This window comes from Esox lucius, chromosome 7, assembly GCF_011004845.1.
Source record: "Esox lucius isolate fEsoLuc1 chromosome 7, fEsoLuc1.pri, whole genome shotgun sequence".
NCBI classification, from domain to species: Eukaryota; Metazoa; Chordata; class Actinopteri; order Esociformes; family Esocidae; genus Esox; species Esox lucius.
Genome location: NC_047575.1, coordinates 23,066,243 through 23,085,674, shown reverse-complemented (window position 1 = coordinate 23,085,674; position 19,432 = coordinate 23,066,243). Strand labels below are relative to the sequence as shown.

The 19,432-nt window shown below is 41.0% G+C and overlaps 1 protein-coding gene across 1 annotated transcript in view; it reads left to right on the top strand.

Moving 5' to 3' along the window:
- The window catches only part of uvrag (UV radiation resistance associated gene), a 120,465-nt gene that overhangs the window by 13,166 nt on the left and 87,867 nt on the right, over positions 1–19,432 (top strand). The window contains exons 4-7 of the mRNA XM_010870695.4: positions 812–973; positions 2,371–2,445; positions 2,550–2,635; positions 16,485–16,590. Coding sequence (XP_010868997.2) covers positions 812–973; positions 2,371–2,445; positions 2,550–2,635; positions 16,485–16,590 — 429 coding nt within the window. The remainder of the gene's footprint in view (positions 1–811; positions 974–2,370; positions 2,446–2,549; positions 2,636–16,484; positions 16,591–19,432) is intronic.

Below are 19,432 nucleotides of genomic sequence, written 5' to 3'. Positions count from 1 at the left end.
GATTCTCTGGTACAATGTGGAATTCACAATTGACTCGATGGCAAGTTGGTCAGGCCCTAAACCGGAAAACCATCACCGCCGTGCTTTAGAGTTGCTACAAGATTCTTCTGTTCAAAGGCAGTATTTAATTATACCGAATCGATGGCATTTTACAATACTGCCGAATATTCTTTCAATAATCTGACCAGAATACAATGTTCCAGACGATTTGGTCTTTACCCAGGTGTTGTCTGGCAGTTGTCTTAAAATAATTTTTGGTGAGCGGAGGCCTTTTCCTTCCTGACCTCCTGTGTAGGCCCTGTTTTTCAGTGTGTTTTTGACAGTTGATGCATGCTCTTTGATGTTGATTCTGGCAAGAGAGGCCTTTACCCTGGGATCTTCTTATCATTTGTTTTGTTGCATGTTTTTAATTCCTGCGCGTATTTGATTTACATTTTAGTTTGTAATGGTGAAGCTAGTGATGTATTAACTTTTCCCACAAGAGGAAATTGCATTTCAGTTTTTTTTTTTATTGCATAAATGGTTTCAAATTAAATAGCAGCTTGAGTGGTTAGTTGATTTGGGTTACCTTCATCAACTCATGTGTTTGGAATTCAGCTCAAACATCCAAATATGTAAAAAAAAGAAAATATATATAAGTACTTACTTTTTGACCTGACTATGTATGCACATGATTGTGTGTACACACACGTGCGCACACACACACTGTGTATGTACGGTATGTATACAAAACATTTAAAAAAACTTGTAACATATTACTTAAAGGAGTTGAACATTCACGTCATCTATTGTTTTTACCTATCTTTGGCAGAATCCAACATGGCGGAGTCTGGATTTTGGGATGCTGCCAGACCTCCTGGACACGTCTGTGTCCTGCTTCGTGGTGAGGATCTGGGGTGGTCGGAAGGAACAGTTCACCCTCCTTATAGAGTGGAAGGTCAGCTTGGACGGCCTCAGATACACCGGCCAACAGGTGAGTAGAAACCTATTTTTTATACCCCTTTCTAACTTACAGTTCAGTTATTAACAAGGCAGACATATTCCGAAACTGTGTGAATGAAAGCCATTATAATTTGTTCATACAGTTTGTAATTTGTAGTTATTTAGTGTACAGCATTTGTAAAATAGTAAAAGTGTGCATTTGTAAAAGTGTGCACACGTGTGAATGGAAAATATTTATAGACCACTGCAAAATTATCAGTTTCTCTGGTTTTACTATTCATAGGTATGTGTTTGAGTAAAATGAACAGTTTTGTTTCATTCTATAAACTACTGACAACATTACTTCCAAATTCAAAATAAAAATATTGTCATATAAAGTATTTATTTGTAGAAAATAACAACTGGTCAAAATAACCAAAAAAAAAGATGGATTGTTTTTATACCTCAAATAATGCAAAGAAAACATTCATATACTTTTTTCAACAACAAAATACAAATGTTTTAATTTAGGAAATCAATATTTGGTGGAATAACCCAGATTTTTTATCACAGCTTTCATGCGTCTTGGCATGCTCTCCACCAGTCTGTCACATTGCTGTTCTGTGACTTTATGCCACTCCTGGCACAAAAATTCAAGTTGTTCGGCTTTGTTTGCTGGCTTGCGACCGTCCATCTTCCCCTTGATCAAATTCCAGAGGTTTTCAATGGGGTTCAGGTCCATGATAGGGTCTTGATCCATGGTTCTCCATCCACACCTTGATTTACCTGGCTGTGTGGCATGGAGCATTGTCCTGCTGGAAAAAACAATTCTCAGAGTAGGGGAACATTGTCAGAGCAGAAGGAAGCAGGTGTTCTTCCAGGATAACCTGGTACTTTGCTTGATTCATGCGTCCTTCACAAAGACAAATCTGCCCAATTCCAGCCTTTCTGAAGCATCCCCAGATCATCACAATCCTTCACCAAATGTCATCTCGGTCAGTGGACCGTTGTTTTCGCCCTCTGCTAGTCCGTAGCTTTGTTGTCCCCAATGTCTGTTGCTTGACCTTGTTCTTATGAACTGTCATTTTTGAAATTTTCAGGATGGATGCAACCTGACGCTCACTGTGTCCCTCTGCCAGTAAAGCCAGAATTGATCCCATCTTTTCCTCACTCAAAGATTTTCTTTTTAACTCTTTTGTCATGCTGAATAGTTATTTTTTTTATTCAAATTACCTTTGAGGTACTACATGCACTGTTTTTGCCATCCAGCTGGTCCTATTGCAAGAGGATAGTGATGACCACAGCAGCGGTTTTTATATTTTTCCTTGTTAAATTAGATTTGGTTCATGTTATCACCTAAAGACACCCTGATGTAATCAATAACATCCTCTCTTTTTTAAAATCCTGCTACGCTAGATAAATTATTCCCCCTGTTTTGCTTTTCCACAGATCCGCTCAAGGAATCCAAATGAGATCATATTTGGATTAAATGATGGCTACTATGCAGCTGACTTTGACCATAAGGTATTGTTCTTCCAGGAATTATGTCCCTACAATTGACCCTGGTCATTTTTATTGTATTGTTCGTTATATGTGCTTGGTCTGTTGTTGAAATGTGCCTGTTCTAGGACCAGTCTGAAAGGAAGAAGAACAGTTTACTTCAGGTGGACCAGAGTTCAGTGAGGAACTCCTACAGTGTCTTCTCCCTGCTGAGGTGAGGAAGACTTCACATACACACCAGATGCTGGATAGTTAGTGTACCCCATAGAACAATGTGTCTTACTGCTTCCTGGTAATATTTTTGATATTACCTTTCATAACCGGCAGCAGTCTCAGCAGTTGTGCAGGCCAGGTGCACAGTCTTTCTTTGGTCCACAGAGGTTTGGAAATGCAGAATATGCTTATGGAAGCAATTAAAGTCCAACATTACTGTATACCTTCGCATACGTCTGGTCATTCTGTATATATATATATATATATATGTGTGTATGTTCCTCATATGATCCAGAAAGGAAACGGTCTAGAAAGTTTTATTATTACTGAGTTCGTTTGGCTCCCAAGTCACTAAGAGCTGCCAGATGTCCATTCTGTATTGTGTCTATGGGACATAAAAGGATGTGCATATGGAAAGCTGTAATTAACTTAATCAGATAAATGTCCTTGTCTTCCTTGTCTGGCTCTTTGATAATCTACCAGATGAAGAATTACATTAGAAGTTACAGGTTGTGAAATGATAGACAAATGAGCTTTCATTGCGTTTTATTCCACAAGGGGGCGGCAAACAACCACTTTCTAAGTTGGAAGAAGTGATGGCAGTTTAGTAGGGAGGCGTGATTCTGTGTGCTGGTTGTTATATGTATTTGAATGTATTAGTATTTACTATCATAGGTAGCCCCTGGCAAGCCAAACAACGATCACAACAATACATGATAATATGAGTAATACAATACAGACTATGAGAATGATAAATAAACATTCACACTCAATAAACATACACAGACAATAAGAAAGTACTTTACATAATGCATTCTTATGTCTGTCTCTTCACTGTCCCTATATATATATAAATATAATTAATAATATTTATATCTTATTTCACCTTATTTTAACAGGTAAATCAAGCTGATACCAAGGTCTCGTTTACAGTTGAGCCCTTTATTACAGATAGTATGTATAAAAAACACAATGAATCAAATGGATGGGAAGCACATGCATTAAGACAAGCGATCCCAGTTCACAGTGGAAATGTATTTTATTAGACAATTAAACAGCCCTACTGGCACTAATGTTTATGACTTAATTTTACCCTGCAAGGCATTTCATGAATGGTAGTCAAAAGCAGTTTTGCCTAACTCAGAGTAAGCCCTCGGTATCTCTAGTACTAGCTAGTCTTGTTTTTACAGTTAGTGTTGAATGTGAAGATTCAAGAATAAAACCTACATTCCTGCATCACTCCTGGGCCTTGCTTGAGATGAGCTGCACAGTGTCATGGTGAAGATGACATCAGCCGCCAGGGCTTCCTCTGGCTGATGACTGTTCTGTGTCTTCGCCTCATGTGGGAAGACAGTATTGCCTCTAGGGTGCGTGAGTGATCTACACCTACTATAGTTCCACACCAATACTGAGCCAACAAAACACCATGGATGAAGGAATAAATCATTCTTGTAGCGTATGCTGCTCCTAGTGCTTTCCAGCTGTAGCATTATAATAGATAGACCTGAGTGTCCTGTCCAATACCACCGCCCAGTATGATATCCCAGGTTAAATGGTTTTACATGGTCTCCTGTCCTGTTACATCCTACAGCACTAAACCTTTGTCCTACTCGTGCTTTCTCCATCCCTTCATCCCTAGAGGGTGGAGGAATTCAAAGCAGCTCTATTCCTCTCCTCCCATAGCCTGAGGCTCGGCTGCAGGGCTGGGGCCAGGCTGTTGGGGCCAGGCTGTTGGGGCCAGGCTGTTGGGGCCAGGCTGTTGGGGCCAGGCTGTTGGGGCCAGGCTGTTGGGTGTCTGTCCCTGCTTCCCCCTCTCTGTCTGAGTGGACATGGACCCAGAGAGCCTTTAACAGTCATTCATCAAATAAGCTAAAGTGGGAGTAGTGATTTGTTTATGCTGTTAGTTACTGGTGATATACCTTAATTTAAGTGTTTGGCAATACTCTAAATAAACTCTGAATGTACTGCTGTTTTAGTATTCATCGTACATTTGATGAGGTTTGTTAGTAGATGTAATAAAGCCAGTGGAAATGTTTTACAAAACAGTAGTGTAGCCTGGTGGAGCAAAGGAAGGGTAGAACCAGGTAGAACAACCAGAACATGCACCAGGACCTGTGGGGTAGAGGAAAGGTAGAACCAGGTAGAACAACCAGAACATTCACCAGGACCTGTGGGGTAGAGGAAGGGTAGAACCAGGTAGAACAACCAGAACATGCACCAGGACCTGTGGGGTAGAGGGAGGGTAGAACCAGGTAGAACAACCAGAACATGCACCAGGACCTGTGGGGTAGAGGGAGGGTAGAACCAGGTAGAACAACCAGAACATGCACCAGGACCTGTGGGGTAGAGGAAGGGTAGAACCAGGTAGAACAACCAGAACATGCACCAGGACCTGTGGGGTAGAGGGAGGGTAGAACCAGGTAGAACAACCAGATGGATGGATGGATTGGACTATTTGCGTCCAGCAGTCTGTTTGGAGTGCAGTCTGAGTCTGTCTTCGATGACTGTCTGGCATTTTGGTCAGGAGTGTTATGAAAAACAATGGGAGAACTGCAGTGGTATCACCAAAATTCGGTGAAATAATTGTATGTTTATACATATGCAGGAATAAAAAAGTAAGTGCACATTCATGGGACAACATAATTAACAAAAGATGAATTAAAGATTATTCATGAAAGTGAAAATGTTGACTTTAAAAACAACACGTGGCACACAAAGTTGTGTAGGCCACATCACGTCTTGTGTGCTATAGCAGTGCTGTAGAGAGTAATAATGCAGAGTCATCTTGTTTCCAGACACTTCTACCCAAATTACACAATAACCTTGGAACAAGGTTAGCAGCAAAAATATGTTTATAGAGAAACAAAACTGGGTGGGCACAAATTCTTTCTTGGGAGGCATTGCCTAGCGTTGACCCAGGGCTCCACATTGGCTTTTTTTTTTTCATGGAGCACAGCTCCTACTCAGACAAATCTAGGCACTCGCAAATACATTTAGAAGCACAATGTTGAGGTAGTGTTTTAATTGTCTCTAGTGCAAAAAACATAACATGCATAAATGTGTATTGCAGGGTTCTCTAACCTTTTTGGATATGAGAGCTACTTTTTTATTAACGTTGTGAGACAAAATTATTTTACTTTTTAAAAACATTTTGCTTTCAGTTAGGCATGTTTTTCTATTCCCTGCTACTTTTTCCTACATCTTTATTGTATAAAAGCACTGCACTACATTTGTGTCAATAGTCCTGGGTATATAAACAAACCAAATCTGGGCCCTATAAATACTGTTTATTTTACATTTTAAATGATATTTTCCTAAGTTCAGTTTTCTCAGTGTTTTCCTGGCTAAGCATTCTTTTGTAGGATGATCTAAATGTGTTTACATTCGCGACATGGCAAGTACAATTGCTGCTGAGGTAACATTTTACAGATTATGCACAGATCAAGCCCAGTAGCGCCTATCAGCCGATAATCGAACAAGTAACATGCAGAAAATGAATTTGAGCTTTTATGACAATAGTGGCTAAACGCAAGATTTTTTCAGATCTTGCTAGGTCTTCAATACATGTTCAGACGTAATAATGAGTTTTTTAGCACACAAATCTCATTCCCGCTCTCTCTCTGGCCAAGTATGTTTGTTACAAATCTCACGGACACATACCATTAGGTAGGAACCACCTAATGGTCCCCCAGGGTGCAAGGCCTCTTTAACCATTTTGGAATTAACCCAGCATTACAGTGAGGAGAAATAAGGAAAATGTCAGACCGTGTTAGGAATATTATAACAAACAGCTTTAAAAATAGCCAAAGTATTGCCTAAAGTACGCAGACAACATCCCTATACATTGCTATGGGCAATGCTTAGTCAGCATGCTCCACTGTAAACCAACTCCACGAGCACTACGCTCAGTGTTCGCAGTATTGATAAGTTAATGCACGACTCAATGTATTCAAGAATAAATATTTGTTAATTTCAACAGTAGGCTAGTTCCACTGGTTGACTGTGTAAAAAACACACTGCGTTTTGGTACAGTGAAAGATATATTTGATGTTGAATGATGAACCTATGTGGCAGAATTGTCTGGCAGAGGCAGTTGCAAGTTGATTTGTGAGGGGCGTGCATTGGATTTTTACAACATATTCAGTTGTATGTGGAAATGGCTCGGCAGAAGTGGTAGCAGCGGGTCTGATCGAGGCAAAATTGCGTGTGCAAAGGTAGCCCGTCGGTTTCATGGTGTTACTGGGAACGTTATTGTTAATGCAAAACTCAAGAAGCATTCGATAAGTACGATTTTTCACTTTAACGCATGACTTTCTGCATGATCCCAAACTATCATGGAGTGAATAAATTAAATAATAAGACTATGAAATAAATGTATGGTCAGGCTTTGGATTACAAACAATCCAACCTAAAAATTAGATTTCAACTTTACATCTAAAGTTACTGGGACTTGCTTTAACTCTTTTATGTAAATTATTTTGCAAATTTTAAATTAGAATGACCTGAACATCAAACATAATTGGTTTGGTCTCTAGCTGGAATGGTTCTAAAGATATTGTTTTAAGGTTAATTAACAGAGAATGTAATAATAAGCTGAATGTGGAAGATTGAACCCGGGGCCTTTTGCAACACAAGCCTCAGTAATAGTAGGACTATGAGAGAAATATAGAGTTGTGCTTTGCCTTTGGCAAGCACATCTAATTATCCTCACTGTCGGAATGTACTCTAATGGGGAAAAAACATACGCTTAGCCAATACCCAAATAATCAAGCTGAAATAACAATATACTTATTAAGGCTTGGTCTCCTAAATATTTATTTTCAACATATGTTAAAACTCTGATCCTAACTCACCCCTTACTCCTTTAGAAAACAATTGTCTGAGCTGCTATCTCATCATTATACTTGCTAATGACTTTGTTCCCTCTGTGTGTGTGTGTGTGTCTATACACTCTATACACTTAATATGATGAACCGCTGCCCATGCACGTTATTCCTCTGTAAATAATGTAAATATCCACATAAATGGTGGAATTAATAAAACTAAACTCTTTACTTTCCCTCGTCCAGTCATTGCATAGAGTTTATTTGAAAACTCTGTCTGGGTTGTCAGTGCTAATGAGAATTGAATCTTAATTGGATCACCTGGTAAAATAAAGGTTAGACAAAAAATTGCCTAATGTAACTAATAGGCTAGAGCAGTGTTTATAGTATACATGTAGACTACAAGAAAATAGCCCTACCAAAATCCTTTCAACAGCTTTCAGCTAGGCTTAACAAAGCTCAACATGGTTGTATTAGGACTATTCATTTTAAATATGTTTTATATTATTAATAATATCACATAAGTAAGGTCTACATTTATGCTGTGGCGTTGCAACAATTTGTTAATGTTTTTAAATGATTTAAACTGTAAAAACATATTCATAGGCTTAGTAAATATTACCCCCAAATATTTATGATTTCTGCATAATATTTTTTTTTTTAATAGATTTACTTAATTTGTGTTAAAGACCATGACATTAATAAGTATATTTGAATATAACCAAGAACATAAAAATCTTATATTAGAATTACATGCTACTTCTTGACATACTTTTTCATGAAAAACAAATGTGATTTAATTGAGTATTTAGTAAATCATTTTTAAATATTTTATGTTTTTCCCACAACTTGAGATTGAGATTCCAGAGATGGCCGAATCCTAATGTGTATGCATTTTATCTCAATATGTTATTTGTATAAACTGTATTCGCTGGTAAAATATTGACATTTCACTCATAATCTGCCCTACAAATCTTTAATTGAGCAGATTCCACAGAATTCGACACTCCTAATGGATTGATCTGTCGCAGGATGATTTCCTCCTCCATTAATGTAAGCCACATGTTGTTCTGTCCTTTTATTCTGACAAGGAATATGTGTATTTCAGTAAATGTGTGTTTTTAGAGTGTGTGAAAACAGTGGTCTAAAAAGGGTCTACCCTGATCCAGAGTGTGTGGCGGAGGCGATAAGTCACTCCCTGTCTTCAGAGCAGTCTTATGGGTTGTCTGCCAGCTCGCTGCCCCTCTCCAGCCTCTTGTGCCTCTCAGCTCCTGGCTGCAGGATATTGTTCTGGGTCATATTAAGGGGAGCCATTTAAACAGTTGGCTCACTCTGGGCCAAGAGATCTGACCCCCAGGGTTCTCACGCCACCAGGCAGCCTAGAAAACAAACTGGCTACCGAGCCCTTAATCGCCGTGCAGAATATGGACGTGGCTACGCTGTTTTTCTTCCCATCGCACCTCAGGAGTGGATTTAAACAAAGCCCTTTAGTTGCTATGGGACTGTTTTGGAATTCTTCCAGCTTTTTGCCCTCACTTTTCCATCCTCTAAAGCTCTAAACTTACTAAATCAATTAATCTCTGCTCTCCTAAGTACATGCATTAGCCTACATTTCCATATGTTTTCATGTGTTATAAAGTCAGTAGCAAGTTATATCTATTTAGTAGTGGGTCAGAAACCTTCCCCTCAAGAACAATATAAATTATTATTTTTATTATAATTATTTATTTTTCCCATATTTCCTTGCAATTTTCTCCCTCCAATTTCTTGTTGTCCAGTTTGCACAACAGGTCCACAGGAGATGCGGGGTAGATGCGGGGTAGATGCGGGGTAGATGCGGGGTAGATGCGGGGTAGATGGGGGGTAGATGCGGGGTAGATGGGGGGTAGATGGGGGGTAGATGCGGGGTAGATGCGGGATAGATGCGGGATAGCACTTCTTGCGCAACCAGGCACTCTTTAGTGTTCTCCTTGTCCTGGTTGTCTGTTTAAGTCCCTGTCTCATACCACTGATCTAGGGCTGTGTTCTCCCTCTGACTGCATCTCATAACTGCATTAGAGAGAGTATCATCGGCAGGTTGGCCACTAGTGGTTGTGTTTTCCCCGTTATGGATACACACTAGGCCCTTACTGTGATCCCAACTGATGTAACTAAGTAGAGGTAGACGGTGAGTCTTTGTGTGGTTGGGAAATTAGTTATTTATGGTTTGGTTCAATTCTTCAGGCAGCTTTTAGTGACTTAGACTAGAGGGTCAGTTTGAGGGTCAGCTGAGTGAACCCCGGGGAGGAGGGGGGGGCCTCTAGTCTGCAATCATCTGTAGGTGGCCTGGCCTGTGTCTGACCCCAGAAGCATAAAGTAGATTTTCTTATATTTAAGGTAAACAAAGTGTCTTTACCTTTCCGCCTTATACCATCTCTCTTATATCTGAAAGGGGTCGGGTGTTAAAGCTGTGGTACAGTAAAACGTGTTTTAATCTGAAAGAGGTAGGAGTGCAATATGTGGTACAGTAAAACATGTCCATCTGAAAGAGGTAGGAGTGCAATATGTGGTACAGTAAAACATGTTCATCTGAAAGAGGTAGGAGTGCAATATGTGGTACAGTAAAACGTGTTAATCTGAAAGAGGTAGGAGTGCAATATGTGGTACAGTAAAACGTGTTAATCTGAAAGAGGTAGGAGTGCAATATGTGGTACAGTAAAACGTGTCTTAATCTGCGCCAGTGTCCTGCACCACTTAAGACACCCCGGTGAAATCCCTTTAAACGGTTTATTGAGTAAAATGATAAATTGTCTAGCTAATATTAATTAATCTGTCAATATAATTGTCAAATTAAAACAATTTCTAAAATGTCAATTGACTAACTTTGAGTTAAACTTGCTAGAAATATTTTAGTAATTTGTGTGTGTGTGTGTGTGTGTGTGTGTGTCTGTCCGTCCGTTCTATATCTGAGGAAGTGGAAGCGTAGGTGGAGAGTGACCAAAAACATAAACAAGGGCCCCAATCTCTTGTCACCTGATATAAGGGCATTTCAGTAATGAAAGTCATGGTATTGGAAATCAAAATAACTTTTCAATAAATACCTACCAATTATTAGATTTTTTTCTTTTTTTACATACCAACTGCCCTAGACTGCATCTAGCTTTCTGTTTCTAACACAAATGATTCACTAGAAATGTCCATGCCTACAATGTCAAGTGGCTTCCCCAAACAAAAATTATGATGGAACGATATGCCATTGTGAAAGAATGCAATATTTGTAAATGTGCTTATCGCTGTCTGTCACTCTGTCCTATCTCTCTGTTTCTCACACACCATTTTTTCCCTGCTTTTTATCTCTGTAAGCCAGATGATACATCTGCCTTTGCTGGTGCTTGGCATTGATGGCGAGATTGTGATTGCTGGCCTCTTGTGCTGCGTATAAACCATGGTAAATATTTATTTGGAGATCATCAGTTGGGTAAATGAATCCCTGAACAGTTCAGGATAACAGCGCCTGTGGTTTGGGGAGGCTGCTCTGGAAGGAATTACTACATAGTAGATGTGTTTAAGGTCAGAAAGTCAATGTCTTGTTAATGATTTTGCCTCCTGCCGATTCATCAATTCTTTTCTCTTTCTTCCCTTCATCTGCCAGACACAGTGTCACAAACAAGAATTGTGTCTGTTTAGGGGAACATTTTCCATTTCAAAGTTCAAGAGCAGCCTTGTTAGAATCAAAATGCTTTTATCAGGCATTTACCCACCAACTGGTTTTGTGTTTTAAGCCAACAGATGTTATTATTGTCAGATGTTTTGTATTTAAATGAAGGTCTGAACCTCTTTCTGAATGTACATCTAATGCATAGTTACTTTGTACCTCCCAGTTATCCCAGGTTGTGTTGTATGTTTCTGAAAAAGTAAACAGTTAGTCTTCTTCTGCAGGGCTGGTTGTCCTCCTTGTGGTTGTGCTGGCCAAGTGAGACATGGGGCATTGGTATTGGTCCACATCCACTGCTTTACTGTTATCCATAAGCCCATATAGGCTATGATTTCATGGGTTTCCTGGGCCCTACCAGCCCCAGACTGGTGAAGCTGATAAGGGTGCCGAAGGTGTGAAAGGCTGGAGCGATAACGGCACTCAAGGGGAAGTTGTCATATCAAATTCCTCCATTGCAATCACCTTGGATCGATAAAGCTTTCAAAGCGACTTTCCCTGATGTTCCCAGGGACTATCAGCCACTGCTGTCTCTCTTTTCCCAGGCAGGTTAAAATACAAAAGAAAGGAAAGTGAATGGTTGTGGTAGAGATTGTTTTCAGACTTCTTTCCTCCTGTCTTAATGTGTGAAATCATTAGGGTTTAGTATTTGACACCAGTTACTGAAGATAAAGTAGTGAATAATGAAAAAAAAACATTTAATGAATAACCTTGTGGATGGCTGGAGGCATCCGAAGGTTTGTGAAAATATCCCTGTGAAATGATGGATTAGTGTTAATCTGGTAATTTCATGAAAGCACTAAGGAAATTTACAGCAGCTAAGCAAAACCGGTTTTAGTAACCGTGAAGTTACTAAAATCCCCCAGTTCCACTTGTTCCATTACCACTGGCTTCATTCTCACTCTTCTCAAACCCCTTTCGTTCCCCACTGAAACCTCTATGAACACCGCCACTATGAACACCCCCAATATGAACACCGCCACTATGAACACCGCCACTATGAACACCGCCACTATGAACACCCCCAATATGAACACCGCCACTATGAACACCACCACTATGAACACCACCACTATGAACACCGCAAGTGGTGATATAGGGCATATCTTCTTCTTTTTTTACCCATCTGTGTGTATAGGACATGGACTAATGCCAAGAGCTGTTGCTCACACATTCTGTAGACCACATTCAAGCACAAGCAGTGGGGAAGCGCTTCTCAGAGAAAACGCCATCCACCACCAAAAGCCCACAAGGCCCATGAACTTATTGGCAGTCAACTAGCTGCCTTGTTCATCATTGACAGAGTAATGATGTTTTTAAGTCTCAATGATTTACCCAATTACCTCCTTTGAGAAAAATGTGGGATATGTCAGTGAAACGAGGGACGTGCATATGAAAGTCCTTTGGCTCCATGCCACCTTTCTTAATGTAACTTCACTGAAAAGCAAGGCATGTGTGGACCCAGGTGGTTGCAGTCAAGATGTGAAGTTCTGAATACACAGGGTGTGTTTAAATCCATTGTGCAAGTATTTGTCACTTGAACACTTTGAACCAAAGGTTTTCCTGGTTCTAAGTGTGTGTAAAGAAACATAAAAGTATACTGATGAATTTTAGAAATGTGGTTGGATATTATTATTAAAGGTATTAAAGGAAGAGAAACCAACGCCAGTTGACCTCTGTTGTCTGAGGCAACAATCTTTTAAAATACAATGTTTTGGCATCGGCTCCAGTGCTTTGATTGACAGAGGACCACTGTGTAAGTGGTTTGGTGTTGGAATATGTAGCATTAGGTGGAGTAAGAAGTGCTTTGGAATGACAACCCAACGCACATCAGGCTGTTAGGCATATTCTAAGGTTATTCCTGGTAAGGTTGAGAATGTGATAATCCCCAGGGTTCACTTGCAGCCCACAACTGATGAAATGGAGGGATTAAAGCAAGGAGTAGAGGGATGGAGATGTGAGGGACATGGAACAGCTACTGAAAGTAATCAGAAGAGATTTCAACCCATGCTTCCTGAAGCACCTTCCATGAGCTGGATTGGCTTGATGGACACTTCTTACGTACCGTACGGTCAAGGTACCCCCACAACAGCTCACTAGGGTTGAGATCCAGTGGGCCTGTGCTGGCCACTCCATTATAGAAAGAATACCAGCTGACTGCTTCTTCCCAAAATAGTTCTTGCATAGTTTGGAGCTGTGCTTTGGGTCATTGTTCTGTTGTAGAAGGAAATTGGCTCCAATCAAGCGCGGGGCAGATTTTACCACCACCAAAGCACCCAGACCATCACAGTGCCTCCAACATGCTTGACAGATGGTGTCAAGCACTCCTACAGCATCTTTTCATTTGGTTATCTCACAAATGTTCTTCTTTGTGATCTGAACTCCTCAGTTAGATTTCTGTCCATAAGACTTTTTTCCAGACTTCCGCTGTCCAGTGTTTGTGTTTGTTTTTACATCTTAATCTTAAATTGTTTTTAAGCATCCCGGAGTTGCCTCTTCACTGTTGATGTTGAGACGGATGTTTCATGGGTACTATTCAATGAAGCTGCCAGTTGAGGACCTGTGTGGCATTTGTTTCACAAACTAGACACTCCAAGGTATTGTCCTCTTGCTCAGTTGTGCACTGGGGCCTCCCACTCCTCTTTCTATTCTGGTTTCTTGCATGAAATAGCCTTCATTTTTCAGAACAAGAATAGAGGGACGAATTTCAGGAGAAAGTCCTGGCCATTTTTAACCTTATTATCGAACCCACAATTCCTGATCTTTCAGATACTCAACTAGAAGGTCAGTTTTATTGCTTTTTAATCATCATAATGCTTTTCAGCTGTGCTAAACAGTCACAAAAGGGTTTCCTAACATGGACTGGCAAACACAATGTGCCATTGGAACACCGAACTGATGGTTGGTAATAGGGGCCTCTGTAGACTGAAGTCAGGTACAACATTACCAATATCTACATTGTATTTCTGATCAATTTGATGATATTTTAATTAACAAAAGCTTTGCTTTTTTTCCGAAAGCAGGGACATTTACACACGTGAAGCGCCAAATGCGGGTAGGTTTTACGTTGGCGAGTAAATCTCAGAAGGCCATCCGCCACACTTGCGGGTTAATGTTTGTACCAAATGTTTCCCTCGGAGAGCGGCGCTGCTAAGTTGTGATGCGTTGCAACAGAAAAACTGAATATTTTCCTGGCATACGATATTTTTTTTTTACCAAGTTTATCGTATTTTACTTTACCTTTACTTGCGTATTTTCCATTGCGCGCAGTTTACTATTGCACGAGCATCAGAGCATAGCAACAACGTTCGGACTATCAAGCTAGCAAAGATCTGAGAAAACTGGTGGTGTCATTGCGCACATTTGTGTTGAGCTGTCAGCAAGTGGCTGTCACACTGATATAAAGGTAGCCATCGTCTGAGCGACAACCCAAAGTAAGAAGCTAGCTAGTACAGCATCCATATTAGGAACATTATCATTCCTCCCCACAAACTCCATAATTCGTCCTACTCAGTCATCACCCCTCCCCCGGTCAAACGTCACCCCTCCCTTGGTCAAGTATCCGCTCTCCCCTGGTCAAACATCACCCTGTTTAAGCTTCAGTACTCCCCTGGTCAATCGTCAGTCCTCCCCTGGTCAATCGTCAGTCCTCCCCTGGTCAATCGTCAGTCCTCCCCTGGTCAATCGTCAGTCCTCCCCTGGTCAATCGTCAGTCCTCCCCCGGTCAATCGTCAGTCCTCCCCCGGTCAATCGTCAGTCCTCCCCCGGTCAATCGTCAGTCCTCCCCCGGTCAATCGTCAGTCCTCCCCTGGTCAATCGTCAGTCCTCCCCTGGTCAATCGTCAGTCTAACAATAAGACTTCCGATTTTCGTATTTTGCCTTCAAAATGGATGTCTGCGAGTGTAACTACATTATAATTTTAATAAATTACTATAAATAATACATTATATAAGGTAAAAAATATTAGGTGGCGTGCATTGAGAAATGCTTAGTACTTAAGTTAATGTAAAGAACTTTTCTAATAATTAACATTTTTATATATATATATATATATAAAAATGCATCATACTGACTACAGTATGATGCTGAGGCTGTGGTGATGAGTTGTTCGGTGTGTGGCCAGTAGGCTAAAGATAAAAGCTTTCTTTTCTTTTCTTTTTTTTTACCAAACTTAATACCTGAAATGTACTGAAATTAATGTACACGTGACGCAAAAAGGCAATTTATTATTTTGGCTGGTAAAAATATGCTTGGCTGGTGGATTTATTCATCTACCAGTCCCCTTGGCAGGTGAGCCAAAAAGTTATTACCCTCATTGGACACTGGGTAGTGTAGATTAGGGTAATTGGCTTGGGAAGGGCAGGCCACACTGCCACATCTAACACTTATCTTATGCTGAGCATGTCTATGAATCAGACAGAACGAAGATGAAATTGAGACTCTAGCATTTCTGCTAGTGTCTGGCCCCCTCCCATGTGTGACAAATCTGAGATCTCCGGCTGGTGTGATGGTTGTCTGCTGTCCTTGGGGCCCGTGTTGTGTTGGGAGCAGGCCTGGAGCTGTTGAAAGCAGACATGGAGATTTAATCAAGGCTGTGATTGATAGCTGCAATCACGTTTTGGCTTGTCTTTTGGTGTTGTTATTGCTCCCCCCCCCACCCCCAGAGAGGACTTTAAATTAGGCAACTAAAGGTTTTGGGAAGAGTCTTCCATATTTGTGTTCTGGCTTCAGTAGGTTCAGGTCCATAGGGAAGCATTTTATCCCTAAATCAATCAGCTACATTAGAAAATAATTGGGATTAAAATATAGATGTGTTATTCATGTTTATTTGGTGTTTTATGACTGGATATGTCATTTGAGTCTTTAGAAATACACCTTTAAACTAATTAATTCAATGTTCTCGATATCCTGTTTCTTTTTTGTTCATTTTTAAACTTTTCTTTGAAAGATTTGGATACAGCAATTCACAACAATCTACATTAAACCCCAGTAAATCCGTAAAAGAAACAATGAGAGAAACAGTTGCCTCAAAGTTAAAAGCACCATGTGGGCCATCTTACCTCCGCCTTCTTCCCACTAAACAAACCTAACTGAAGGTAACAAATGGTGCAACAAACAAACAAGCTAACAAGATGGCTGACATTACGCTGTCTGGAGTGTCCGCCATCTGTTTCTGTGTTCTTATTTATTTACCCTTCTGTAGTTCTACATCTGTCAGCATCACACACAATCATCCTCTATTATACAATACTTGTTTGTTGAGTTCCTAAATGTGAAGAACACTTAGCTGTTGGTCAATAGCATCCTCATGTTTTTCCATCCTGACCTTTTTTTAGGCTCCACACTGCTCAGAGAGCCATCAAGCAGACCCAGGTGACAGTACAGAAGATCGGGAAGGAGATCGAGGAGAAGTTGAGGACAACAGCAGCCTGTACCGAACGGGTGAGTTGGCCTGCCCAATAGTGATGTGAGGAAAATTATACAGTTCTATGTGATTGTGTTGCTATGTATTTTGTTGAAACTTATTTTACAAAATATATAGTAGTATTATTTTTGCATTACTTCTAATTATTTTCTATGTTTTGCCAATATCATGTTCCTATGTGCTTTCTTTAAAAATTACTTAGAAATGAAACTACTTACTATGAGAATTGAAATATTCATACTTTATGTTATCAAAGATTTCAGTTCTGAACCAGATGAGCAGCCATCCGGGAAATGCCGAAATAATAATCTGTCCTCACGTGCACAGATTGCTACACAGATTGCATTTTGTATCTCGCAAATCTTTTTAAATTAGTCATTAGACCCTTGGGCAGTTATCATATCCTGTGTTTGACGGAATTAAGCCGACTGAAACCAAACTACAACCCCTCCATTGTAGGGAGGCTTTAAGAATCAAAAATATATTTTTGTTTCCTCACCTTTCATCCTCGAGTCAAATCAGACCTGATAGAAGGCATATTTTACATTTTTGGGATTGGCAGCCATGCAGCTGTGAAAACGGAACGATAATTCTAGGTTTTGAACGTGGTGTTTATTGTAAACGTTCACTTCAAAAGCTGCAGTCTTGGGCTCTGACACCTCCATGTTGTGGTGCTCAAGGTGCTAGCTACACACAGTTTAAAACGGTTTTCTTGGCACAAAGGATTTAACCCCGCCAGATCTCTATCTCTCTGTTTCTGTCTCTTTCCATCTCTTATCACTATTTATCTCTTCTCGCTATCTCTACATCTCTCTTTTGATACCCCACTGCTTTATTTACCACTGCCCTGGGTTGACTACTTACCAGTGACTTCAGTCAGTTGTATGATGAAGGCCTAGACACACACGCACAATGTTCCCATTGAAATGGCCTCACGACTCCCCCTGAGTGAAACATTCCCGAGGCCTTTCAGGGTTCACCTTGCCTAATAAATCATGTAATACATCTCCTTCAGCACAACGACCGCTGCTCTCTCTGTGTACCGTAGCTTAGCCTGCTCCTCTTAATATCATCCCTGTGAGTTAGTGGTTTCAATAGAAAGAGGGGACCATTGTGTGTGTGTCTGTCTGCCCTCTGAATATGAGTGGCGTCTCTGTTAGCAGCTCTCTCTCCTGGTCTTGTCTGGGTGGGATCAAAGGGTGTGGAGTTGAGCCCACCACCGTGGCCTTTTCACCCTCTCACCCACACTCTGTCATTGATCTCCACGGTTACAGCGGGGTTGTGCCCAGGTCCCTGTTGACTCAGCTGACCAACTGGCTGTTTGATGTCCGGGCCCTTCAAACAAGCAGCACACAGCACACACACACACCCTTATGAAGACTACACACAACACACACACCCTTATGAAGACTACACGCAACACACACACCCTTATGAACACAACATACAACACACACACCCTCATGAAGACTACATACAACTCACACACACCCTCATGAAGACTACATTCAACTCACACACACCCTCATGAAGACTACATACAACTCACACACACCCTCATGAAGACTACATACAACTCACACACACCCTCATGAAGACTACATACAACTCACACACACCCTCATGAAGACTACATACAACTCACACACACCCTCATGAAGACTACATACAACTCACACACACCCTCATGAAGACTACATACAACTCACACACACCCTCATGAAGACTACATTCAACTCACACACACCCTCATGAAGACTACATACAACTCACACACACCCTCATGAAGACTACATACAACTCACACACACCCTCATGAAGACTACATACAACTCACACACACCCTCATGAAGACTACATACAACTCACACACACCCTCATGAAGACTACATACAACTCACACACACCCTCATGAAGACTACATACAACACACAGACACCCAATTTGCTAATAGCAACCAGGGATCTTTGGCCCTTGGCGAAGGACTTCAGAGTGGGTCTGCGTTTCGTGCCAAAGGTGGTGGGTGGGTGTTTGGGTAGTGGGTGTTAACACGCGAGCTGCAGCATTCCTGCAGTACATATGGGCTCTGACACTCCGGGAGATGGAGGCTCTATCTGGCCAGTCTAAGTGACTGACACCCTATGTTTTTCTCCAAAAACCTCAGAAGACTTTGATAAGAGGCCTATCAGTGTTTACTTTGATGCTGGCTGTGATGGCTATCTCTGTCTGGGTGTGTAAATGTGTACGTATCTGTGTCTGTGTTAATATGTGACGTGTGTGTTTCCATGTTGCTTCAGGCAACTGGCAAAATAAAGGCTCTCTCTAACAAGGTTAAAATTCCTGGTGGGTCAGAGGATGGAATAGTACAGGGGTGACTGGACGATCATATCAAGCTGTCCCAGGGGGAGATAGAGGGATGTTCAGACTGCTCCCTCTCTGCTCTTCATTACCCTCTTCCCCGGCCGTGGATTATGGCTGGGGCTTTATTGAGGATGAGCTCCGCCCCTATATCCTCCATCACAGCATTAGTTGGTGATGACGTTGGGGGTTGGCAACGTAAGCGGCGAGCGATGTTAGGGTCGCGCTTTAGAGCATTACGTTGGAGCGTGACGTTGGATCGTGACAGGGAGCTGCCCTGTCATGGCAGGAGATGTTGACTAATGACCTGCCTATTGCATATTTTTTCTGGGGTTTGACGATAGTGGGCTTATGTTGCCATACTCAACAAAAATATAAATGTGAACATGTGAAGTGTGGGTAAAATGTTCCATAAACACACGGAGAGAATGAAAGCAGACTACTGCAAAGGCCAAATCCATGTCATTTGATGGGCGATCAGCCGACTTTGAATCTCTGAGA